Below are 26,857 nucleotides of genomic sequence, written 5' to 3'. Positions count from 1 at the left end.
CTTTGGTAATTTTGTTGTTGTTGTTATCAGCTAGTACCTTTTCTTTTCAGCTTAAAGAAGACCCTTGTACATTTCTTATAAAGCTGGCTTAGTGGGGTGATGTACTTTACCTCTTTCTTGCCTAGAAATCTTTTGATCTGTCTTTCAATTCTGAATAATACCCATCCCAGATAGAGTATTCTTGATTGGAAGTTCTTTTCTTTCAGCACTTTGAATATATTATGCCACTCCCTTCTGGCTTGCAGAGTTTCTTTTGAAAAATCAGTTAGTAGTCTTATGGGGATTCTCTTGTATATACCAAGTTGTTTTTCTCTAGCTCCATTTAAGATTCTTTCTTCATCTTTAAATTTTGGCATTTTAATTATAATGTGTCTTTGTATGAATCTCTTTGGATTCATCTTTTTTAGAACTCTCTGGGCTTCCTGTACCTGAATGTCTGCTTCCTTTCCCAGGGAAGGGAAATTTTTAGCTATTGCATCTTCAAGTAAGTTCTCTTCCCCTTTCTCTTTTTTTCCTTCTGAGACACCTAAGATGCAAATGTTATTCTGCTTGATGTTATTTCATAGGTCTCTTAAGTTATCTTCACTTCTGAAATTCTTTTTTGTCATTGATGTGCTCTGTTTGGGTAAGTTCCACGGTCCTGTCTTCTAGGTCTCTGACCCTTTTTTCTGCTTCATCTCGTCTCCTGTGGAACCCCACTAGTGTGTTTTTCAGTTCAGTTATTGTACTCTTCAGCTCTGTGACTTCTGTCTGGTACTTTCTTATATTTTCTGTCATTTATTGAAGTTCTTACTATGTTCATCATTATTCTCCTGAATTTGGTGGGCATCTTTATGACCATTACTTTAAAGTCTTTATAAGTAGAATACTTATCTCTGTTTCATCAAGGTCTTTTCTGAGGTTATCTTGTTCTTTCATTTGGAACATATTCCTGCTTTTTCATTTTGCTTGATTCTCTATGTTTGTTTCCATATGTTAGGTGAAACAACTACCTCTCCTAGTTGAAAAAGTGTCCTTGTGTAGTAGATGGACCTTGTCTTTTAACTCTTTCCTCACTTTTGGTTGCCTGTCAAACCTTTGGGATTGCCTGAGTAGCCTAACGAGTAGCCTGATTTATTCTTTACAGGTCCCAGTTGTTGAGCATATGCCAGAAACTGTCACTGTTCCAAAGGGAGTGATCTCAGTCAGTACCTAGATTCAGGCTGATTAGAAGCCAGATCCTCAGACAACAACTTTTAAAGTGTGCAAATATATATAGTCCTGTGGGATCTCAATTATAGATGCTGACCTCTGGACTAGGAGATCTGGACATGTCCCCTGAATAACATTTGCAAGAATCAGGGCTTCAGACAAGTGTTTAAGCTGCTTTATGGGGGGTACCAGTGAGCTGTGGTGAGGCCAAGGGAGGGTGCACAGATGGTATGTCCTTGCCTACATTCCCTCAGAGCAACTCTGTAGTCTTTAGATATGTGGAAAACCTGAATCTTGTCAGTCAGGTTGAAGCTCCAGGACAATTAAGTGGGCCTTTTTCATGTAGACTGGGGATATTGTTTCAGTGTGCTGCCTGTGTAGCATCCTAGGTGTGGTATCTTGCCCATAAATGTCTTTCTAATTGTTACAGTCCCTTTAGGTCAAGAAGCACAAGCTCCTTTGGCCACCAGAACCAGACAATCAAAACACCTCTACTGTGTGGATTGACCTCCCCACCAGCTTTAGTGGGGCTGTGGTTGCCTGTGGCTTTATCGAGTTCAGGAAAGAGTGTTGGGGGCAGGGCATGCTTGCAGTTTTAGTGATGCCAGATAAGAGTGCTAGGGGCAGAGTATGCCTATGGCTTTAGTGAGGACCAGGATGAGCTCTAGGGGCAAGACTTCAAGGTTGTGTCCATGTGTGTCTGCCTGTGTTAGCAAGGCAGAGAGAGTGCAAAAAATGTCACTCTCTAATGCCTTCACTAACTAATTAATGATGGAGTTTTGAAGTGGTGGTGGGGGTTCTTTGGAGATGACAGAGAAAAAAGAATTCTTAAAATTTTTTTTAACATTTATTTATTTTTGAGAGACAGAGCATGAGCAGGGGAGGGGCAGAGACACAGAATCAGAAACAGACTCCAGGCTCTGAGCTGTCAGCACAGAGCTCCAACCCATGAACCATGAGATCATGACCTGAGCCGAAGTCGGACACTTAACAGACTGAGCCACCCAGGTGCCCCAAGAAAGAATTCTTAAGGAAATCTTTGGTGCAGAAAAAGTGATTTTATTAAAGCACAGGAACAGGACTTGTGGGCAGAAAGAGCTGCACTGGGGTTGTGAAGAGTGACTGCTTATATACTGTGGAGTTGGAGGAGATAAAGTCAAAAGGAGTTTTCTTAAAGGGATTTCCATGTACTAATGACACAGACTACTGGAGTCCTCACTATTGTTAAGCTAAGGTTATTTTTTCCTTCTAGCAAAGCATTGTCATTAAGATAGTAGGGAGTTCCTGGAGATTAGGCTATTGATAAGATTGCCTTTTTGTAATTTACTAAGATATTTGTAAACTGATGGATACTCTGTCAGTTTAACCACTTGCTTTCTGTCCTTTTCTTTGTTTTTAGGCAGCCAGGAGTACCTAAGAAATATCACACATATCCCACCTGGGTGTGTGTGTGGGGGGGTGTTGTTAGTTTGTACTTTGCCCTCAGCTCGCCTTATGCTCCCTCATCAATTAATATATGTCTGACAGATGCTTTAAAATTAGCAACTGAATCACCTTCACAGATAATTCAGTCACCTCTCAAACTGCTGTGTTTTCCCTGCTTCTTGGAATGAGTGAGGCTGCCTAGGAGGTCCTCAAAAGGAGTATCTCAGATTCCCACAGTCCCCCGGGTCCCCTGAATGTAAGCCTCATTGATTTCAAAAGCCAAACATTCCTTGTACCTCCTCTCTGGTGCAGGTCCCAAGGGTTAGGATGCCCAATATGGGGTGGGCACAAATGCTTCACTTTTCAAGGAGAGGTTCTGGTCTATGAGATCCTTCCCTAGTTTGCGCTGCTGTATGTAGGTTTGGTAAGATTTCCTCTCTTCCTTTCCTATCCCTCTTCCTCCTTACCCTTCTCCTAGCCCTTTTATCTGTTGTTGTGGAGGAAGCTATTCAGCTAGTTTTCAGAGTTTTTTTTCAGTGGGAATTATTCTATATGTAGTTGTAGATTTGGTGTGTCTATTGGATGAGGTAGGTTCAGGGTCTTTTTATGCTACCATCTTGGACCACTCTCTCTTTTTCTAACATATCTTAAGGAATCTTAAGAATTTCCTCACCTTAAGCAATTTGGGTAAATGATTTTGTGAGTTTTGTTTTTGTTTGTTTGGTTGGTTGGTTGGGATTTTCTCAATGGCCTCAAAGACAATCTGACTTTCTCATTTATCTTATTACAATAAAATTACAGGCATTTCAAGAGATCAGAGATAGCCTGGCCACTCAGAAGCATCATCCCATCCATTAGGAAGAGAACCCAAATTAAGGATTCCACCGATTCCAAAAAAGCAACAGTCTGGAAAAGAAGTCAGTGCTTCAGAGGTGATCTGAATCCAGGAAGAAATGCCAGATGCCTATAATAAAAAAAGTAAGTCTAATTTTTACATGTGCTCTTGCTTGTCTTTTTTGCAGAATTTTAAATGCTATTAGAGTTCACTCAACTGCCTCCCTCCTCCAAGGCTGAATCATTGCTAATGTTTACTAAAGAAAATGGTACTCTGTCTCTTGGTCTTTAGAAAAATTGCTAAGTTTTTTTTCATCTCAGTGAAAAAGGTAATTACCATAGTGGAAGACCTCAGTGTCTTAAATTTTTAAAAAAAAATTTTTAAGTATTTTATTTTTGAGAGATAAAGAGAGAGAGCATGAGTGGAGGAGGGGCAGAACAAGAGAGAGAGACACAGAACAGACTCCAGGCTCTGAGCTGTCAGCACAGAGCCCAATGCAGGGCCCAAACCCATGAACTGTGAGATCATGACCTGAGCCAAAGTTGGACACTTAACCTACTGACCCACGTAGGCACCCCGGGGGCTTAATTTATATCATGGGAATTTTTTTTTCTTGGGGTCTTGCTCTTCAACTTACTGGCTATTTGATCTCAGTCACTTTTTAAATCTCCGTCTAGCACAGTTTGCTAATCTGTAAAACTATGGCAATAGTACCTATAAGCACCTGATAATTGTTAGCTGTTGACAGAATTATTGTCATATGAATGTGCTGGAGTAGCCTTTCTACCCTTTTACCTGATAACTTCTGGGTGTAAAATGTCTGGTAGGTAAACTACAGTCACATCAATAGTGGGCATTATTATTAGGCCTGGGATTGAACCAGATGTTGAGAAAAATGAAAACATGGTCCTGACCTTAAACATCCTAAAAAATTTTTATGTGCATAAAATATATATGCAGTAGCAAAATTGTATTCAATTGTGAAGATTTATTAAACTATACACTTTGTGTATTTTTTATGCATGTTTTTAATCAATAAAAGTTAGAAGAAAAAATAGAAAATTGCTATGGCAATCCTATAATGTGGGATGATTAAAAAATAATGGCATTTATAGTCTGGTTGAAATTAGAAATTGGAATTAATTAATTTTTGGAACCATCACACTGATAATAAAGGAGAAATCTTAAATCACCACTAACCTGGTTACCTTATTAATATTGGAATTGGTTCTAAAACCAGATGAAAATCTTTGCCTACTTATAGGATAAGTAAAAGAATTGGTTTTCTCCGTGTCTTTACACTATTTGAACATGTTCTCCTAGAAAGCTTCGAAGAAATAAGTCTTACAGCAATTAATTAATCTGTGGTTTGCCAAAAGCAAGAGAGAGTTTTTCTTCTATCTGTAGTAGAAAAGTCCTGGGACAGAATGTCTGACCCTACTTATCATAAGGTCATCCCTGAACTAGTCATTGATCCAAGGGGGATGAAGCTGCCACTGCCTGGCTTGTAATATCATGGGGAGTGAGAATATTGTGACCGACAGTCCCCAAGACAGCATGTTTTGGGGAGAGGGTGTTTCATTGAAGGAGATGAAAATAGGCAAACAATTCACATCCGTTTGCATAGCACGTAAAGAAGTTTTGACATTCTTTTGCTTGATCAAATTTTCAAAGTGGAGATAAGGAGACTAATTTAGAGATAATTGCTACAATCTGGGTAGGACCAATGAGGACAGCAGCTATGGAGAAGAGATGTGATAAGGAGAGATCTGATGGATGTAGCATCTATAAAAATGCTTGACTCATTGGATGCAGAGGGAGAAATCCAAGGTGACTCCCAGATATCCGATTTAGGTGATTTGGATAAACGTGGTGACATACCTCTTAAAAAAGGAAACAGGAACAGAAGTAACTTGAGGCGGAAAGGAAGTAATAAGTTCAGCTTGGGACATGTTGAGTTGTAGAAAATGATAATGAGTTGGAAAAACATAAGTAAAACCATACTGTAAAATTTTTAAAAGTAGATAGATTCTTTGAACAAATCTAAGTTTACTTAATTCAAAACACTTACGAAGGAAAAAAAAGAAGCAAAAGACAAGTTCAGTGACTTGAATTTCTTCTGGCAAAACTAGCACTTTGGCTTATTTGGATACTAAAGCAGCCTTGGCCTTCTTCTCTTGAGAGTATCCTTTTTCCACAGCATTTTATTACTACTGAGAATACCTCTTTAAAGAATATCATTTTTCTCATTTCAAAGTATTTCATACATTTTAGAGACCATTTGAAAAGACAAAGTAAAACAATACATCATGTACAATAATAAATACTTTGACAGTCTCTTGTCTCTAACATGTTTTCAGTTATTATAAATAACATGTCATTATAAAAAATAGAAAAATATATAAATATATATAATATAAAATATATATATAATATAAAATATTTATATTAAATATATTGACATATTAATATATTTTGATATATATTAAAATAAAGTATATTTAATATATTTATATAGTAATTAATATATATTAAAATATAAATATATATACATATATAGATATAGAAAAAGAGTTAAGATCACTTAAATCTCACTACCTTGAAATAGCCACTGTTAGTGTTTTGTCTGTGTTTTCATGAGTCTCATATATACACACACACAGATGCAAATTTACTTAGATGGTATCATATCATATATGCTCTTTTTATCACAGATATCTATGTATTTTTAAAACTGTTTATTACTTACTTATGTTTCTTTTATGTTTCCTTCCTTTTCTTTATTCCTTTATTTTCTTTATTCTCTCTCCAAAATATCTTACTTACATTAATGATATATATGTTTATGTATATTTAGTAAATTATATATTATGTAAATATAGATACATATATTTTATGTATGTATGTATAACGGATATATACAAAGCTATGGAGAAATTGGTAATTGTTTTAAATTTGTTTTTAAAAACTAAGGTCAAGGGTGTCTGGGTGGCTTAGTCAGTTAAGCATCTGACTTCCGCTCTGGTCGTGATCTCTCAGTTTGTGGATTCTAGCCTGGCGATGGGCTCTGTATTGACAGCTCAGAGCCTGGAGCCTGCTTCAGATTCTGTGTCTCCCTGTCCCCCTACTTTCACTCTGTCTCTCTCTCTCTTTCTCTAAAATAAAGAAACTTAAAAAAAAAAAAAAAAAACCTAACATCATATTCTGTATACTTTTCTGTATCTAGCTTTCCTCCCTTTCTCCCCATTGTGAAAATCCTGTCAAATCATTTGTTTTAGGTACCACAATAGATTGTCTCATCTACTTGAGAGTAACTTTCCTAAGAGCAGGGACAGTGTCATATTTGTTTTCTGTAAAACCTAGTATCTCAAAGCATAGAGCAGGGACATAAGAGTGAACATACTGATGTTTTCAATAGCTTGAAGCTAGACTATTGAGGATGAAAATATTTAGGCTGAGTAATTCATCAAAGCTCGTTTACGCAAATCAAGAAGTGACAGAACTCAACACCCCATGAAGTTGATATTATTATGTCTTCCTGTTTCATACATGAAAAAAATGAGGTACATAGACTTAAAACAACTTTTCCAAGAACTCAACATCTGCTGATTGCATAGTACCACACCCCAGTCTCACAAATGCCAACAAAATGTTTTATCCCTCATGTTCTGTGAAATAAGTGTCAGTCATGATAAAATCAGCACACCCCTCTTGGATAAGAGAATAACTGAATCTTGAGGACTCAGATCATGCTTTTTACCAGGAGCTTTTCATGCTTCTCCAGCAGTCAGTTTTCCTCTTTAGTGGTCTTTTAGGTGAGTACTGGACATGAATTTTCACATTTCATTTACAGAAGAGAAGATGGAGACACAATGAGGTTATTTTATCAAGTGACATGCAAGAAGTCAGTAAAGGAAAGAGACAAAGAAGCCAGTTTTATTGACCCCCAGGCTACAATTCTGCCTCCCAACAAAACCTGAATTCTGGAAAACCCCGTTCAGCTTCAGTTTTGTTATAAAAGTAAATCTCAGCACTCGGTTATTTTATGGCTTTCAGGAGAAGAAAAGCAGGAAATGTGGTGATGCTTCATTAGGGGCTGGTACATAGCTGGGAATGCAGAGTCAGGCTGTGTCTCTCCTGAGCTGGGTGTGCTGCACAGATGGCCTATATCAGAGCCTCCCAGAGAGTTTGTAGAAAGGAAGAGCCTGGATCCACCCACTGAATTGGAATCTGGAGGATGGAGCCTGGAATTTAGGGGATGAACTATGGGATACACTTTTAATAAACATGTCAGATAACTTTCATACATAGTAACAGTTGAGAACAATTGTTATGCCCTTCAAAGGACTCTTTTAGACATCTTGGCTTAGTGGGAAAGGCAGCCACTTACTGTAGACTCTTGGGGAAGTTACTTAAATTCCCCAATTCTTGGTTTCCACATCTATAAAATGGGGATAATAGCACTTATTAACACATGAGGATATCATAATAATAAAAGTAAAATATGTAAAGATTCTGGTACTTTATGATTAACTATAAATGGCATTAGGCCCAAATCAATCATAATTAGAGAGAAAGCTTGTGAGCTTTTGAAAACATGAATCTGATTCACTTGGTGTCACTTTCAGTTTGGAAAGAATCTTGAGGAAAGGAAGTTAGGAATCCAGTGATACGCAGTGACTAAACTCAAATGAAGGTCAAGATCTTAAAACTCTTTTTTTTTTTTTTAATTTTTTTTTTCAACGTTTATTTATTTTTGGGACGTAGAGAGACAGAGCATGAACGGGGGAGGGGCAGAGAGAGAGGGAGACACAGAATCGGAAACAGGCTCCAGGCTCTGAGCCATCAGCCCAGAGCCCGACGCGGGGCTCGAACTCACTGACCGCGAGATCGTGACCTGGCTGAAGTCGGACGCTTAACCGACTGCGCCACCCAGGCGCCCCATCTTAAAACTCTTTATGAAGCACCATCACTCCCTCATGGCATTCTTTAGGAGCAGATGGAGGGGTAACAGGATGTGAAAGCAGACCCATAGGCATGGAACAGAGGATGGCAGTTGTGAAATACATTCAGATGGCGTGGTGCTGTTTAGATAATGATGGTAAAACTATGTTATGTTGACCCCGGTGCCAAATGGTGAAGCAATGATACCAGGACAACCTGTAAAATAGCAATATAAATACAGAACTTAGGGAAAATATGGGGATATGCCAAGTTAGGGGAAAAAACAAAAAACAAAAAACAAAAAAGACCCAGAATCTTCATGAATTCTAACTTTATAAATGCATGTGATGGAAAAAATACATCCCTTTTCACAAAAAAGGAAGCAACTAAAAAATGAAATTTAGAACCAATTCTAATGAGCACTGTAAGAAATTTTACCAAGACAGCTTCTTAGACATGACTAGAAATAAGTCACAATCTTCCATAGCCTTAGAGATCTCAGCAGTGGAAAGAATAACTAATTCTCTTAAGGCCTCTTTCAGTAGGAACAACCCCTCTACCCCCATTTTATAATAACACGGTAGAATGCTAACTTTAGTCTTATTTAGTCTTAAGTCCATTCTGAAATAAGAATATTAATAAACTGTCATTTCCATTAATAGGTTTCCTATGTTGTGCCTCTTGTTTTATGTTCCGTTATGCATTGTTCTTTAATACAAAAGCAAATTAATCAAAGATGGGGAAGAAAATGTTAAGTACCATTTATTGAGTTCTTAGCTAAGGCTAAGATTTTTTATTTCTGTTGAGTTGTATGAGTTCTTTATATATTTTCAATATTAACTCCTTACTGGACACATGATTTGCAAATATTTTGTCACTCAATGGGTTGCCTTTTCATTTTGTTGATAGTTTTCTTCGTTGTGTGGAAGCTTTTTAGTTTGATGTAGTTCCACATGTTTATTCTTGCTTTTGTTGCCTTTGTTAACTGCTATTATGATGCTCATTTTACTTATGAGGAAATTAAGGAGCAGGCTCAAAATCATTGAACTTGTCAGGGTCAGAGGAAGGATTGGACCCATTCCTCCGTCTATGCACTAATTACCATACATAGAAGAGGGGCCACTCATGTTGTTGAATAAGAAGAATTTCTCCATCAGTGACTGGAGAAACTCTGATTGTGTTAGATTTTGTTATAAATCCACTCCTATGTTTGCCCTGCTTTCTATTCCTGGAACCATTCCCTCAGAGACCCAAAGGGTAACATTACAGCAATGAAATGAGCCATCTGTCACTGAATATTTTGGCTGCAAAGCTTTATTTTGGATCTAGTAGGCAGGAAAAAGACCTGACAGGGATTCTTCAGGGTGAAGTCCAGGGCAAAGGTCTGGTGATGACATTGCTGGTGAATGAAAATCCTTCTCTCCTACCTTTGAAGGTTTCCACGTGCCTGCTACCCAAGTTGATTATGATGATCTTAATCAGGAAATTGATATGATATTATCAGGAAATGATTTCCTCAATTGTCATACTGCTTCATTTTTGTTACCCGGAATCAGGGACAACTTACCTAATGACATAGAGGGAAAAGAAATAAAACATTTTAAGTGACGTTAAAAATAAGTTTCGGCCTGTGGCCAAGAATACTTAGAATATTTTTATTTTTAGAAGTTGATAAAATTTGCTTACATTTAGATTTCCAAAATTTATTTTTGAAGCAAGGTTTTCTGCTTTGATAAAGTTTACTCATTAAAAAAAAATGGAATTTCACAAGGCTTGCATTTCAGCTTAGGAAACCATGATAGGTCAACACTTTGTTTTAAATTGAATGCAGTGACTAAGGAAAAACACTTTATTTTACTTGCATGAATATATCAATTATTAATCAAAATCAAAATAAAAAAATACATGTTTAATAACCAGAAAAAAATTCTGACATTGGCCTCTGAGATATAGGAGCCAGGGAATGTGCTTACAGGAAACTAGTTAGGAGCAACTTTTGTTCCAGTTAAACAGGAAAAGTCACCTTAAAATTCTTACTTCTATTAACCTCTCAATTTCCAACAATGTGGCTGTCAATTTACCATTTATAAACCTGGGATCATCTTAACCTTATAGGTCTTGGCATTTGGGTGATATATAGGCATTAAATTGGGGATATCTCCCCAGAACATCTCAATACCATGAAAGTCATCATCACTGAGCAAATATTTCACAAAGCATTTTTTAAAATGCTTATTTATTTTTGAGAGAGAAAGAGAGAGCATGAGCAGGGGAGGAGCAGAGAGAGGGGGACCCAGTATCTGAAGCAGGCTCTGTGCTGATAGCAGAGAGCCCGATGTGGAGCTTGAACTCACAAACCATGAGATCATGACCTGAGCCAAAGTCGACACTTAACTGACTGAGACACCCAGGCGCCCCCTTCCCAAAGCATTTTAACACTTGCTAGTACCTTGCCCACCTGCAAGTGTGCCTAATCTAAGACAAAATATTGACCTAAATATAAAGGAGACATAAGTCATTTTAAATAAGAAATTTAGTAACATAAATAATAAATGTTGTATTTTTATTATGTGTAAATGGAAGAACAAAGTGCATGAAAACAGGATGGTAGACAAAAGGACTTTGAAAGTTACAAGTTTAGCCAGGGAAGAAGCAGTTATTCTTTGAGGAAAGGACAGGTTTCCTTGGTAGGTGGTGTGATGCTGAGAGAAGTCAATCATAGGAGCCACTTGGCTTGGCAGAGAGTGAGGGAGCTCCCGACAAATTGCTCACAGAATGGCCGGAAGCAATGCAGACCTGGTTAGGGAAGAGCTATAGCGGTTAGCTCTAGTGGAGCCCGATGGGTCATAGAAGGCAGTTAACGGAAACGATGCTAAAGGCTCAGGAACTGGGGGTTAGGGGATGGAGGGCAAGATGGCTCAAAGCCAATGGCTGCGAATAAAGGAGAGGATATCAAGGGGTTGCTGAATTAAAGATGTAGGGTTGGCAGGACAGCTATGGTTTCTTATTTTTTGTAAGGCAAGTTTGTATATTTTAGTGTCTCCTAGAACTATGTAGTAAGGAAAATTGGTTGCTAAAGTAATGTTGCAACATTCTTCAAAGGACATTGAGTCTTTATCATGTCAGTCTAAACTTTTAAACTTGACACTCCCATGTCCAGAAAGTTAGACATGATTCTCAATGTTATTTCTAACAGTTTCTGGCTGTACTTATAATATCTTGATCTTTTGAGGATACAAGTCTAACAATATTGTTATTAGTTCTGCTGGCTAGGTGTGGTAGGCAGAATTCTAAAATGGTCACCCAAGAATCCACAGAACCTCTGAAAATGGTATATTATATGGCAGAGTTAACCTTTTAAGAGAGAGGTTATTCAGGTACAACTAATCTAACTGCATGAACCCTTAAAAGCAGGGAGGTTTCTCCTAAAAATGGCAGAAAAGAAAGACAAAGAGATTCAAGACCAGAAGGGGCACCTGAGTGGCTCAGTTGGTTAAGTGTCTGACTCTTGGTTTTGGCTCAGGTCATGATCTCACAGTTTGGTGAGTTTGAGCCCCATATCAGGGTCCATGGTGACCGTGCAAAGCCTGCTTGGGATTCTTTCTTTCCCTCTCTCTCTGCCCTTTCTCCACTCGTGTTCTCTCAAAATAAATAAATAAACTTAAAAAAATATATTAACAAAAATAAAGATGCAAGAAGGATTTCATGTACTATTATTGGCTTAAAGATGGAGGGACCACATGATGAAGAATGTGTGTTGTCTCTAGAAACTGAGAGCCATCTTGGGCCGACAGCTAGCAAGGAGATGGAGGTCTCCATCCTATGATAACAAGGAGCTGTGTTTTGCCAACAATCTGAATGCACTTGGAAACAGATTCCTCCTCAGAGCATCCAGATGCGAGCTCAGCGCAGCTGACACTTTGACCTTGGCCTTGTAGATCCAGCCAAGACCACCAGACTTTTCAACCCACAGAACTGTCAAATAATAAATGGACACTATTTTAAGTTGCTAGTTTGTGGCAGTTTGTCACACAGTAATAGATAAATGTTATCTGTTATGTCTAGGCAAATGGGACTCCTGCCTGAGTGATGGAAAAAATAAACCTCATCTAGGCATTCATTCTAAATTTCCCTGATCCTGTGGCTTCATCTTATATCACATTTGGTCATTAGCATATATTCTACTTTGTCGGGCACAGGAATATGATGATGCCTCTGTGTATTTCTTTCTGACAGCCTGGAATGAATGATGCTGCACTTAATTGTGTATCCGCTGGTGCAGGATTTAGCTCCATGAGAGCAGAAGTCAGTTTCACCAGCTGCCCTGTGCAGGGAAATCATCCTTGACAAGCTGAGATTTGCCTCAACTGTCACTCACTCTTTGAAATTCTTCTCATTTGTGGAAGAAAATGTAAAAAACAAAAATACATCAGAGGCTGTTAAAATTGGGGTGTTGCAGAAGGAAAAAAGACCCTTTACTGTAACATCAGGCAGATTTTCAAAAGGTTCCTAGGGAATGCAGCATTAGCTGCTAATGCACTTGGACGCTTGTGTTCAGGAGAATATATGCTTCTTACATATTCATGAGGGAGCTTCAATGTGCATACATCTCAGTGTTAAGGAGAGTCAAAACAAACTAAATCTGGAAGGTTGTCCCACATTCCCTTTAGAGCTAGGACTGTGAAGTACCCCCTGGTCCAGCCTTTAAAAACCTTGATCTAGAACAGAAAAAAAATTTCTAGAAACCTGCTTTATGTTTTATTTTCTTTCTTTCCTAGTTGGAGGTGAGAAAAGAGGCGAAAGCCCAAGCAAAACCATTATCTTCAGGCCTGATAAACTAATAGGTTGATGTTACCCTAAACTCTGCTTTGAAGGACCCAACCCCATCTACTGGGTGAACCAAGTTGAAACAATCATGAGTTCCAGTCCCTGCTCTTTTCTTATTAGAAAATAAGAATTTCTCATCTCAAAAATGAGGAAAGTAATACTTAGCTCATAGGGCTGTCAGGAGAGTGAAGTATGAAGTATATGGAAAGCCTTTAGCATTGTACCCGGCATTGTAAGGGCTCCATGGAGCAGTTTATCGATGTTATTTTTACCTCCCGTTTCTCTGGAGGAGACACAGGGTTGTGTGCCTAGAACTCACTGGTTAATTCCTGATATAGCTTTTGCAGTGTAAGATTCAGTTCTTACAGTTTGCAGTTAGCAATGACTGAGCAGCACAGGAGTTGTAGGACCTGATGAAGATGGAGTGTTGTTAGCTTAGTTAAAATGTGTCACACACTTTCAGTTACAGCACTACTTTAAAGGCAGTGTTTAGAAATGATCGATAAACTTGTGACAATCTGCATACATAACTATATATTTGGAAATACACATCCAGATGGCCATTATTATTGATTATAATACAGGGTGATATAGAGGAGTACAGAGTCCTTTTAGAGGGATTTTGTAGGTAACTAATGTCTACATCAGATTTCATAGTTTATAAAGTCTTCCACAGCCATTAGTATAACAGTCCTTTTGGGTTATAACATCTCATAAGCATCATCATCTTCGTTGTTATCCTCATTAATCATTAAATGAATGATGACATTAAGATTCAGGAAGGCAAAATGACTTGCTTGAACTTGTTTGTGCTTTAAATTCCTAGGAGAAAGAAAGATAGAAAGAAAAAGAAAAAGAAAAAGAAAGAAAGAAAGAAAGAAAGAAAGAAAGAAAGAAAGAAAGAAAAGAGAGGAAGGTATGGAGGGAAGGTGGGGGAGAGAAAGAAAAGAAAAGAAAAAAGAAAAGAAAAGAAAAGAAAAGAAAAGAAAAGAAAAGAAAAGAAAAGAAAAGAAAAGAAAAGAAAGAGAAGAGGAGAGGAGAAGGGAAAAGGAAAGGAAAGGAAAGGGGAAGGGAAGGGAAAGGGGAAGGAAAGGAAAGGAAAGGAAAGGAAAGGAAAGGAAAGGAAAGGAAAGGAAAAAGGAAAGACATTCCTAACGACTAAGATTTTTTTCCCCCTTTCTAAATACTCCTATGAAGGGGGTGGGGTGCATGGGTGGCCCAGTAAGTTGAGCGACTGACTCTTGGTTTCGGCTCAAGTTGTGATCTGTTTGTTGGTTCGAGCTCCATGTTGGGCCATGTGCTGGCAGTGTTGAGCCTGCTTGGAATTCTCTCTCTCCCTCTCTCCGCCCCTCCCTCCCCCATCTCTCTTCAAAAATAAATAAATACACATTTAAATAGATATTCCTGGGGCACCTGGGTGGCTCAGTTGGTTAAGTGTCCAACTTCAGCTCAGGTCATGATCTTGTGATTTGTGGGTTTGAGCCCTGCTTTGGGCTCTGTGCTGACAGCTCAGAGCCTGGAGCCTGCTTTGGATCCTGTTTCTCCCTCTCTGTCTGCCCCTCCCCTGCTCGCACTCTCTCTCTCTCAAAATTAAATAAACATTAAAAAACAATAATAATTAAAAAATAAAAAGATATTCCTATGAAGGGCAATTTACTTCCAAGGAGTTATTGACACATTCAATTGGGGAAGAACAGATTAATTCTTGTATGTACCAGGACACCAATTAGAGATAGTCACTATATGATACAATAAGTTATAGCAATCTAAATTTGTTATCAAGACAGGTAAATTAAGAAATCTGTTCCAAACTTCAGTGTGTTTTGTAATTAAGAATATGATTGAGATATGGGGTGATGTTGGACTTGTGATATTTAGGAAGAAGGTGGAACCATGCAATGAGGTTCCTAGATACTTCTATTTCTCCATAACTCATTCATGGCATAAATCTCTACAGGAAAGAAAGACATGTTTTGAAGTGCACTTTTATTTCTAGTTGTATATCTGTGGCCATGGAAAAATAAATTTTGTGCCTGTAAATTCAAAGGGTTGGAAGAAGAGTCATATTCACTTAGAAGCTCATTTATAACAGCTTCATAATTTCAGAGTTTTAAAGTTGCTTCCATACAAATATATCTCATCTGTTCTTCTTCCTCTGTCCACATTTGAAACACACAGAATCTTGGTAATAAAACCTCTAAGGGCAATGCTATTATAAACATTGTAAGGAAAAGAAGTTCAGGGACTTCTTGGAGAGTGTATCTTAGGGAAGGGGAGATCCTACCCCTTTTCCTTGGCGATACTGTTAGAAATAACAGATTAGTTACGTGTTCAAGACGCTTGTGGTTTTTTTCCCTTCTGGCAACTACTCAGCTATTGCTTTGCCTCCAATAGAAACCATCTCAGTTTCTACACAGGCATCTGTGTTCTGTGGTTCCCAAAGCACAGGACCTTGGGGAGTTGCCTCGCAGTTTGCCATAGGTTGATCTTGCATTAACATGTACATTTTGATTTTTATAAAAATGATAGTTCTACACAGTTAACTCTGGTGCAACTTAGAATAATGCTGCAAAAACTTTGTCACTGGACTTTTGCCTTGGTGGGATTTGGAGAATATAGCACAGTCAGAGAAATCGAAAGGAATCTATCACCTGGGGGGAAGCATGCGTCTATTTGATAAGCAAGGAAGTAACCATAACCCAGGGGAATCCAGTATGTTCTTTTCCTCAGGGTTGGGGAATGATGGGGGAGTAATTCAAGAATGTTCTGATTGGTAATATAAAATGGGCACACAGAGAAGGCTGTTTCTGGAAGAGGTGAGCTAGGATATATGCACAGGTCCTTGGGAAAATGATAAGAGGAGCTTAGCTGTCAGTAGATAGGCTGCTCCTAGGTCACAACCCTCAGTTTGTTGTATATTTTTATGTTATTCGAGTATCTGAGTTAATAGGAAGTTTTGGTCTATATCTTGTGATTAGAAGAAGAAATTTACCCATATATCAGGTACTGTTCTGGGGCTGATGAGAACCAGTGAGCTGTGTGACCAATGCCAAATATAAGTCAGGGAGATTGGGTGTCCAACAAGGCAGAAGGAGGAGTCTAGGACTCTCTCTCAAGTGAACCTAAGGTCAGGAAGTTGCCTCAATGACTTATCTAGATCAGTCCATGCATAGCGGGATATAAAAATGGGATTGTTCTTTTTGTATTACTGAGGGATTAAAGGCACAAAGTACCTCACTTTCTATATTTAAAGTGATGTCAGGGTGTAGTGAGAGATGCCGGTGCTGAGAACCAGCCTTATAACCAACCACCTTCCCTGCCTTCCCTTCCCAGCTAAGGTCCCCAAATAAACTGCGTGTGTGTGTGTGTGTGTGTGTGTGTGTGTGTGTGTGTGTGTTGGGGGGGGGGTGGTTGGAGATAAAATGCTGCTTTTAAAAAGGTACTATCTTTGTGGAGAGAAGTTTTTCTTTCCATATACTGTATACATTATCACCTCCCAAGGCCAAGGAAGGGATATCTCAAGATAATTGCCAAGACAGCTTGTGGGGATGGGGTGGGTGGGGTGGGGTGAAGGTGGGGGTGGGTAGATGGGGGATGGGAGGAGGCAGGGTGCCTGAACTTTTCTGCCCTCTCCACTTCCACAGACTCAGAAACTAGGATCTCTTCATTGAAATTTGAGTCCCATTAGACTGCTGAGTGCCAGTTGTTCCTGGGGCAAATAGATAAAGTTCTGCAAAGAAACAGGCCAGGAGACCAGATTGCATAGACACAGTGGTTCTTCCTCTATTGACAAGGGCATGAAAATTGAGTAGATGGGGCTAGGCTATATTCTGGAAGATGAATTCTCTGAAGCAAGAGGCCATGAGGCTGATGGCCAATGGTGGGAGCTAAGAGTGGGTGGCCAGAGCCCCCCTCCCAAATCTGCAAATCTTGCAGCGGGAAGGCTGGTCCTGCAAAGAACCCCATATGTTTTCTACACCAGTGTTTGACTCTCAGACACACAAACAGTAACAAAAGTTGCTGTTGGAGAAACAGCATTGATAATAGTGAGAACCACAACTTTGCTCCATCAAATAAGGATGCATTGACCCATTCTTTCATTTCTCGCTGCTCTAACACTGGAGGAGCCAGCACCTAGAGGAGGAAGGAATGAGGCCTGCTAGAACAGATCAGAAATACCTCTTCCTAAGGGCCATCTCTAGTCCCCACCACATACATTCACACATTCTCCTTAGCCTGAGCTAAAGAGAGAAAAGGAAAAATATTTCAATTCAGCAACTGGAAGTTTCAAGACAAATAGTACTGTGTCTTAAACACTGGAAGTAGACTGTTATAATAAGTGAAAGTGGCTGAAAATACTTTTAAGGCATTAATCAGCAAGGAGAAAAAGGGGAGCATCGACAGAAATATTAAATATTTGGAGGCAGTTATTTATTGGAAGAAATAAGATGTTTTTGTTTACACCCAGAACAAATTGAAGCTCCTCAGTAAACTCGGGAAAATGTAACTGGGCAGACTGAAGGTGATAAAAAAAAAATACAGTGCAGCAGCTAAGCTGAGTCCTACCAAGAAGGAAGAGAGAAAAGGAAAAAGAAGGAAAGGAAAAAGTGTGTGTGTGGGGGGGGGGGGTGGGGGGCGGGGAGTAGGAGAGTCTTTTATCTGCTTCCGCCAAGGAGAAGGCTGTGGAAGCTTCCATAATGGGCCTCAGGAACTGCCCTCAATGGAGACTGAGTCCAGAAGGTAATTCTTAAGTCTCTTGTATGACATCTGATCATTTAATAATAAACAAAACCAATGGCTTCTCCCTTTCATGATTGTCATTTAAGCATATATAAGTGTCTTCCTCTAGACTGAACATGCATAGTTCTTCATTGAAATCTTTCATGACTTGTATCCCTTTCTCATGCTCTCTAAAATGTGGTCGCTTTGGCTTTAATATATAGTATTTTGACACGAAGCATTTTCTAAGTCTTTCATTTCCCTTCATGCACATAAGTGATCATTTGATGTCCTGCCTTGAATGTGAGAAGTGGAAGCTAATTCAATACTACTGAACACATTTACAAAGGAAAAGAATTTTTAAGTAAGTTTCCCAATGCACACAAATAGATGAATGGCCAGGATAAATTCTTTCTCCCATTTCTAGAGAATGAAATAGGAATAGATTCTTTCCACTAAAACAGAAAGTTTATTTCTTACCATTCTTTACACTTGTTTATGCCAAAAAGTAAGAGTGGCTACTGAGATTGTCTACATTTTGATAAAACACACACACACACACACACACACACACACACACACACACACACTTTTGTTGTCTTGATCAAGAAAGTGTTATTTGCCTCCACACTTCCAACCTGGCTAATTGTAATTGTCAAGTTGCCAAAATAAGTTACCCTTAAATTGAGAATTTTATTGGAACAGTCATCATAGATGGCTGCCACACAGATTGAAGGGCCACAAATACATCATCTGTAATGCTGGGAGGAACTTTCCTGAAGAATATAAATTTTACTCCCACATGATTTTTACTTTATGGGAGACCATAACTTCTGGAATTCCTAATAAAGAAGGAAAAGAGGGTTGTTTTTAGTAGATGCTTTTAGAAGGAACGATTGAATGTATTCTGCCAAAATGAACTCTTAAAGACTGTGCAGGTGCCTCATAAATACCTAGGTTTAGCCTATGTCAGGGACACATTTACTACTTTGATACTATGAATAATATAGACATTTACTATCCAGTATGACTCTGTAGTAGAACTTACATCAGGCACACTTAGATCACAGGAGCTTAAAAAAGCTAACTTTTTGGTACACTTGAAAAAATAAAGCCATAAGATATATTCTTGTCTGTGGCTTAATGACTAGTCATAGAAATCAGAGATTTTCCTTTTTTCTGCTCACCACTCTTCTTAAATGAAATGACAAGTCAGCATTCACATGCATATATTTAAATAAACACACACACATAATTTTTTTCAAAGATCACAGTGCTTTGAAAGTATTGTTGGGCACCTGGGTGGCTCAGTTGGTTAAGCATCCAACTCTTGATTTTAGTTCAGGTCATGATCTTGCAGTTTGTGGGTTTGAGCCCCGCCTTGGGTTTTGCACTGATGGCAAGGAGCCTGCTTGGGAGTCTCTCTCTCTCCCTCTCTCTGCCCCTCCCTCACGTTCTCTCTCTCTCTCTCTCTCTCTCTCAAAAATAAACAAATAAGCATTTTGAAAAAGTATTGTCTTATGGGTTCTTTATTCACAAACTTCTTTTTCAAACATCAATGAGGGTTGTTTTCTCTGTTAAATAACAACTATAGTGAACATTTTCAGTGAGTAAATTCTTCAAAGGGATTTATTTTCTCTTTTTTGGGGGGGTATTCTGGAAGGGTGTTTATTTGCTCCTGTCAAGTGCACCTCTGGAGAGGCTGGACTTTCCAGGAGTAAAGGCTGTGAAACTAACCTCAGCTATATAGAAATGCCAAACTTCTTTGCTCCTGTACCCAGTAAAGGAATTTTCCTAAAAACTATGCACCTTTTCAGTCATTTTTAAGTTGACATCTAAATTCACTTTAATTGTTAATTGAAGGAAATTCATTTTTTTGTTACTAGGAAGTAGAAAATACTGAACATCTTGTAAAATGAAATAAGAGGAGGATTGACTGTTATTGGATAAATATTTCACAATATGATTTGATTAAATATATTCTAATTACTAACTGGATAAAGCACCCTGAATAGCAAAGAAGCATGTAAAATTTACAGCTATGGAGTTTTTCAAATATTTTAGATTTTTTTGCCCTATAAAGTTCTGTAAAGTACTCCGGTTACATTGAAAAGGATCAGTATCATTGATCTGTATTTGTTAATTATTGTGAATTCAGAAAAAATTTTAAAATAGGTTAAAATAACTTCTTTTTTAATGAAAACTTCATCTTTTTAAAAAAATTTTAAATTTGAGAGAGAGAACCAGCAGGGCAGGGGCAGAGAGAGAGAGAGAGACAGAGAATCTGAAGCAGGCTCCATGCTGACAACAGACAGCCTGAAGCAGGGCTTGAACCCACGAACTGTGAGATCATGACCTGAGCTGAAGTCGGATGCTTAACTGATTGAGCCATGCAGGTGCCTCCATGCAAGCTTCATCTTAACAGATGGGAAGATGGGAGATTCTCTGTGTTTAGGATGCCTTGATCAATCATGGAAGGAGTCTTCTTCCAAACCAGTCTTTCCCTGTTTACCTTTGTTTGGGGCCTTGGAGACTTTTACAACCCCAGAGAAATGCCCAGTAGTAAGATTTGATGTGTATATGTGTGAAGGCATGCCTTTCTTTTATAAAAGAGGAGAAGGACTGTGGAGAGGTAGCCTCATTTTCAGGCAAATCAGTTTTTGGAAAGAGCATATATGAAAGTTGACGATTTGGAAATTTAGTCCCTTAAAACTATTTGTGCATGTAACCCCGAGCAAAGCCCAGTGTAAAGATCACCTATCTAGGCAGTATCTTTCCTCATCTCTTACAATCGAGTACAATTTTATAAGGCATACCTTGAAGTGAATCTTGATCTACTGCCAGTCCTTGCTCTACTTGTTGCAGTAAGATTGACTAATAAACAGGTGAATAATGACAACATCATGATTCAGCGGTATGATGGTAAATGTTTGACACCTGGCTCTTGCAGAAGGAAGGAAGCCTGCTTTATAGCGTTTGCCCATGTCTGTGGTATAAATACTCCCACCATGGACTATTTCAAGCTACAATATGAAGTAATCTGGCTTGCAAAATACCTGAAATTAACTCTCAGCTCTCAAGCTCTCATGAGCTGGTCTGAGCCAGCTCTAGCACACCAATGTGTCATGATTTATTAATTACACTATTCTGATTAGAGTCAGCTGGAGAAGCAGTGGGTTTGCAGTCTCCCAGGATTTTTCAAAATGCATGCTTACATTTGCACACTTATAAAAAAAACCTGATACCTCTCTTCAGGTTTCCACCTGACACCTCTATTGCCATCTGTACCATTCTTTGGCTTTGTACCTAGAATGATGACTGACCTGTCTTTACTTGGTTTCAGCCCTTACTGTGATTTTATTCCATGTGTGTGCAAACCATGTTTTATTCCTGGTACCAAAATTATGTAATTGAACAAATGTCTGCTTCCTAATATGCTTTACAAAATATTGTCGTTAAGCTGGCCTGTTTTATTCATTATCTTTGCAATTTTGGTTTTATTTGGGGGTATTTATAAGATACTTTTTCAGCCTGAAGATACCATTATATTTAATAGGTCATGACCCTTTGATTTAATCCCTTGGAAGCAGAGCCTGAGATAAAGATTTGAGTGCAATTTAGAGGTGCAGGGGACACCAATACGGGAACAGGGAAAGAATACAAGGAAGGGAAGGCAGCTGATTAAAGGTGCATTATTAAGCCAGCTACCACAATGAGTGACTAGAGCTTATTCTTGTGGGTAAACTCATGCCTCAGAATTATCCTGCTGAAGAGATAGGCTGCTGGGGCATTTATACATGAGTCCCTGAGAACCATTGGTTGAGAGCTGCTTCTGAGGGCTGTTTCTGAGGTTGCTCATCCTGGCTTTTCCGTGGTAGCTTTGTAGGCAGATTGTCTTTTGGTCCTGGGAAGTGTCCTCAGGCCAGAGATGCAAATATTGGCAACTGGAAGAGGACCAAGGAGGAAGGGTGGGCACTGACCCAATGTCTGCTTTGTGTTAAAACTTTTGCCAAATATGGGAGTACTTCATTAGTATTACTATTTTGTCTATAAGAACCTCCAGTTTCTTATACATGTACATGGTACCTGAGGAAACCAAACTCAAATCAATCACATTTTGTCTTGACCAGGGTTTCTTACATTAGGCAGGCATTTGAATCTCATAGGAAAATGACCCCAAAGACAAAACCAGAGACCCCCACTTATTCTTAAATGCATCAAAACTTGAGAGCCATTTCTTTAGAAAATGATTCCCAAATATTGGTCCACCCAGGGGATGGTGGGAAGTTTATTATGAAACAATTATCTGGGGTTATTGTATTGAAAATAGATCCAGGGTGCACCTGGGTGGCTCAGTCAGTTAAGCATCCAACTCTTGATTTCAGCTCAGGTCATGATCTCACAGTTTGTGGGATGGAGCCCCACATTGGGATCCATGCTGATAGCACAGAGCCTGCTTAGGATTCTCTATTTCCCTCTCTCTCTGCTCCTCTCCTGCTTGTGCATGCATGCATGCGCTCTCTATCTCAAAATAAATAAATAAACTTAAAAAAAAGTAGATCCATGGATGCTCTCCAGTCCTCCTTTTTTTGGAGGTGTGGCTTCAGGTATATTTGTTTGTTTAAATCATCAAGTGATCATAATGTACAGTCTGGTTTGGGAAAAATGGCAAAAAAAAAAAAAAAGTCAATCCAGCAGTCAGAGGGCTGCATCTACAAGGGCTGGAACCAGGGATGATTTCTAAGCAAGAAACTGTAACTATATTTTTAATATATATGTCAAAATTTCTAAGGGCCTGGTGGAGCAGAGTGTGTCTTTACCCTATCTGGCAAAATTGGAATTAACAGTGAATGCAGCTATATTGCCTGGTGGTAAAGAAAGCCCACCAGTTCTGCATCTATGTAACCTTGCCCTATCTGAGTGAGTGTGGACTGACAGGGAGGCACTTACTAGACTAGTATTGCTGCTTGCAATCTGGACCAGAACAGTGACCAGATCTACTGTCCCTTCCAAAGGTGGAAGTTTGGGTGTAAATGGAGAGAAGGGAAAATAGTAGGTATGGGTAAAGGAATGAATACATGGGTTATGTAATGAGGGGGATCCAGTGTTACATTAACACCTCAAAAAAGGCTCAGAGCAAGAGAGGATATGTCACTTGATATGGTGAAGCCATATATTGCTGGCATTGCTATTGCTTTTGGAAGCTGATGAGATGGGATGGAAGTCTGAAAACCTGAGCAGCCTTAGTTTAGGTGACATTTTCATATGATGTGATGATGATGAACTAGATGGTTATTAATGAATGGATGAAATTCTAGTAAAGGCCAATATTTTTTGGCTTTTATGAGTGTTTTGCTATTAGGGTTTGTGTTTGAGGACCAGGGTGTGGACTGTGATACTGTGATTTGTAATAAGAAATATATATTTGGTCTAAGTCCCATTTTTAGAAAGGAGCTGCTAAAATCCTTAAAATTTCCTAAGTGAATAGCGTGATGAAGGTGTCTTGATATCCATAACAAACACTTTTCAACCACACCTGAGTTTATGTTAATGAGATAACTTTTGGACAGCACCTGAGGGTGGGGGTTGGTTGCCAGGGGAACCTCCTTCCAGAAGGAAAAAGAGGCTAGAGATTGAGTTCAGTCACTAATGGCCAGATTTAATCAATCGTGCCAGTGAAATGAAGCCTCTATAAAAACCCAAAAGAATGGGGTTTGGAGAGCTGGAGAGCTTCCAGGTTGGTGGACATATAGAGCTTTGAGCAGAGTAGCACACTCAGAACTTGCCAGCTGTGTGCCCCTTCCGGTACCTTGTTCCTTGTGGCTGTTCCTTAGTTATATCCCTTTGTCATCAACTGGTAAATATAAGTGCATGTTTTTGAGTTCTGTGAGCTGCTCTAACAAGTTAATCAAAGCTGAGGAGGGGTTCATGGGAACCTCCAATTTATAGCTGGTTGGTCAGAAGCACAGGTGACAACCTGGACTTGTGGTTGACATCTGAAATGTGTGTGCGTGTTATGGGGGAGGCAGTCTAGTGGGACTGAGCCTTTAACCTGTGGGATCTGATGCTGTCTCCAAGTAGATAGTGCCAGAATTGAGTTGAATTGTAGAACATTCAGCTGATGTGAAAGAATTCCTTGGTGTGGAACCACACACACACACACACACACACACACACACACACACACACACATTGGAATTGTCAGAATTTTAGAAACAGGCCTGGGAATGTTTGCCAACTATGCTTAAGCACTTTAGAGGAAATCTTTTTCCTTTGTCAGTGACACAGTTGATTAATACCTTGCCTCCTATTCACTTTCATCTTCTAATACATGCCCTCCCAGATTGTCTGCCATAAATATGGAGTAGTTTTTAACTTTCTATTACACAGACTGTTTTCTCTTTTTCTTTTTTGTTCATTTTTATTTATTTTTTATTTTAGAGAGAGTGTGAGCAGGAAAGAAGGGCAGAGGGAGAGGGAGAGAATCTTAAGCAGGTTCCATGCTCGAGGTGGAGCCCTACACAGGGCTCCTGGGATCATAACTTGAGCCAAAATCAAGAGTCGGATGTTCAACCAACTGAGCCACTCAGGCATCCCTGGACTATTTTCTTAAAAGTTAAATTAAATTAGGGGCGCCTGGGTGGCGCAGTCGGTTAAGCGTCCGACTTCAGCCAGGTCACGATCTCGCGGTCCGTGAGTTCGAGCCCCGCATCAGGCTCTGGGCTGATGGCTCAGAGCCTGGAGCCTGTTTCCGTATCTGTGTCTCCCTCTCTCTCTGCCCCTCCCCCGTTCATGCTGTGTCTCTCTCTGTCCCAAAAATAAATAAATGTTGAAAAAAAAATTAAAAAAAAAAAAAGTTAAATTAAATTAAATTAAATTAAATTAAAAGTTATATTAAGGAAGACACTTGTTGGGATGAGCACTGTGTGTCATATGTAAGAGATGAATCACTGGGTTCTACTCCTGAAGCCAACACTACACTGTATGTTAACTTACTTGAACTTAAATAAATTAAAAAAAAAAAGAAAGATAAAAAAGAAAATAAATTTTGCTAGTTATTGCAACTCTTCTATGAAGTCTTCCCTGATTTCTCGTTCCTTTGGCCTTCCATACTCCAATAAAAGCTTTCCTCATGGCACTTCCCACTTGTATGGAAATGATGTGTTTGTTATATGTTGGTGGTTCCTGCAAAACTGCAGGCTTCACCAGGTATGGACCTGGTTTTACTTAGCTTTGTATCCCTATTCTTGAACACAGCATCTGGTAGATAGTGGGTATTAATAAATACCTACTAAACAAAACCACATTTCTCTTTAGGAGCATATGAAAGAAACTCAAGAAGATAAACATTCTCTGTGAAACAAAAACAATTATAAGCCCTTTTGAAAAGGGAACGTTCATCTTATAAGCTATAAAAACTGATGGACTTTCATAAACTAGCATTTATTTGTACTTAACTCCTAAAAGGATTGATTTGGTTAGTATTCTTGCAGGAAAAAAAAATACTGCAGTTATCCACGACCAATCACTAATATGCCTGTCTGTTCTTCCTCTCTTTCTTTTTCTTTCTTTCTTTCTTTCTTTCTTTCTTTCTTTCTTTCTTTCTTTCTTTCTTTCTTTCTTTCTTTTTCTTTCTTTCTTTCTTTCTTTCTTTCCTTTCTTTCTTTCTTTCTTTCTTTCTTTCTTTCTTTCTTTCTTTCTTTCTTTTCTTCCCTTCTTTCTTCCTCCCTCCCTCTTTCTTTTCTTTTCTTTTACATTAGAGAATAAATATGGTTCTTTTTTAGGGAATCATAGATAACATTATTTATGATGATCAAAAATCATCATAAAGGCAGCTTAATGATGAGCCCCTTAAGTCAAAATAAAGAATTTTTAGTAAAGAAAACATCATTTATTAAAATACACTAAAGAAAAGAGAAAATAAGAGGCTAAATAAAAGACAACTCATTAAAAATTTCATCCTAACAACTTGTATAATGTACAAAAGGTAAAAAGTTACTCTGGTGACCTGACAGAAATTCCCTTTGTGGAATATGACTCTGAAATGAAAGATTTTCCACAGTGGTTTATAGAAATACATTTAATTGTATAGTTACTTCCTGTATAGTCAAAGCTTAAGAAAAAGTTATTGGGAGATGTTATAAAATTTCTTTCCCAGGGGGATCATAAGACTGGGATTGAAACCCCTCTACCTGATGGGTTCTAACAGTGGTGTGAGTTAGACCTGAGGACCCTTTAATTTTTCTCTTAGCGTTCAGAATAGTCCACTGTGATAGTGGCTGTATATTTCAAGTTGGATTAGAATAAAATTTATTTTAAGAATAAATTCATCTTTATAAAGAGAGAGAAATGCTGCAATTTGTGATAATGATACACTTATTTTGGGCTCCTGGGCTTCAAATTGATATGGAACTGAATCATATAGAAATTATAGTATGCAAATGAAGCAGTTGAGATGCTGGAGTTTCTTCTCATGATATTAAAATTAATCCTATCAGAGGATGCTGCATGTTAAGTCAGGAGAAAATATTCTCAAATGAATGTTGGGTTTCATGTTAGAACATCAAAAATCATCATTTGGTATCATTTGATTTTTGACTGAAAACTTCTTATGATAAAACAAGGTTTTCTCTCTCCCCTCACCCCGTTTCTTCTTTCTTTTTCCTAGAGGTTACCTTGCGAGTTCTTAATTTGGTAATATTTTTATGCTGCTCCTGATAGGAGGTCATAAAAAATACTGGGGTTTCTGAGTCAGTCGTAATATGAAAAGTACAGTTATCTCACTTTGTGTTTATGAAGGAGAAGAAGCAAAAGAAAGAAGAAAGATAGTATTAAAACATGGTTTTTTAAATGGCCAGAGTTATAACCTGAGAGACTGAAGGCCCCATTTATTCACAGGAGAGGTATGAAGGAGTT

At 38.5% G+C, this 26,857-nt stretch overlaps 1 protein-coding gene across 21 annotated transcripts in view; it reads left to right on the top strand.

Moving 5' to 3' along the window:
• Positions 1–26,857, top strand: part of LMNTD1 (lamin tail domain containing 1) — a 533,991-nt gene that overhangs the window by 124,332 nt on the left and 382,802 nt on the right. For all 21 annotated transcript variants that reach the window (XM_045061565.1, XM_023256865.2, XM_045061574.1 and 18 more), the window contains one exon: positions 3,418–3,594. In XM_045061565.1, the coding sequence (XP_044917500.1) occupies positions 3,577–3,594 (18 nt within the window). In that variant the 5' untranslated portion in view covers positions 3,418–3,576. The remainder of the gene's footprint in view (positions 1–3,417; positions 3,595–26,857) is intronic.

This window comes from Felis catus, chromosome B4, assembly GCF_018350175.1.
Source record: "Felis catus isolate Fca126 chromosome B4, F.catus_Fca126_mat1.0, whole genome shotgun sequence".
Taxonomy (NCBI): Eukaryota; Metazoa; Chordata; class Mammalia; order Carnivora; family Felidae; genus Felis; species Felis catus.
Note: the sequence above shows the minus strand (reverse complement) of the source record. Positions and strands in the feature narration are given on the sequence as shown.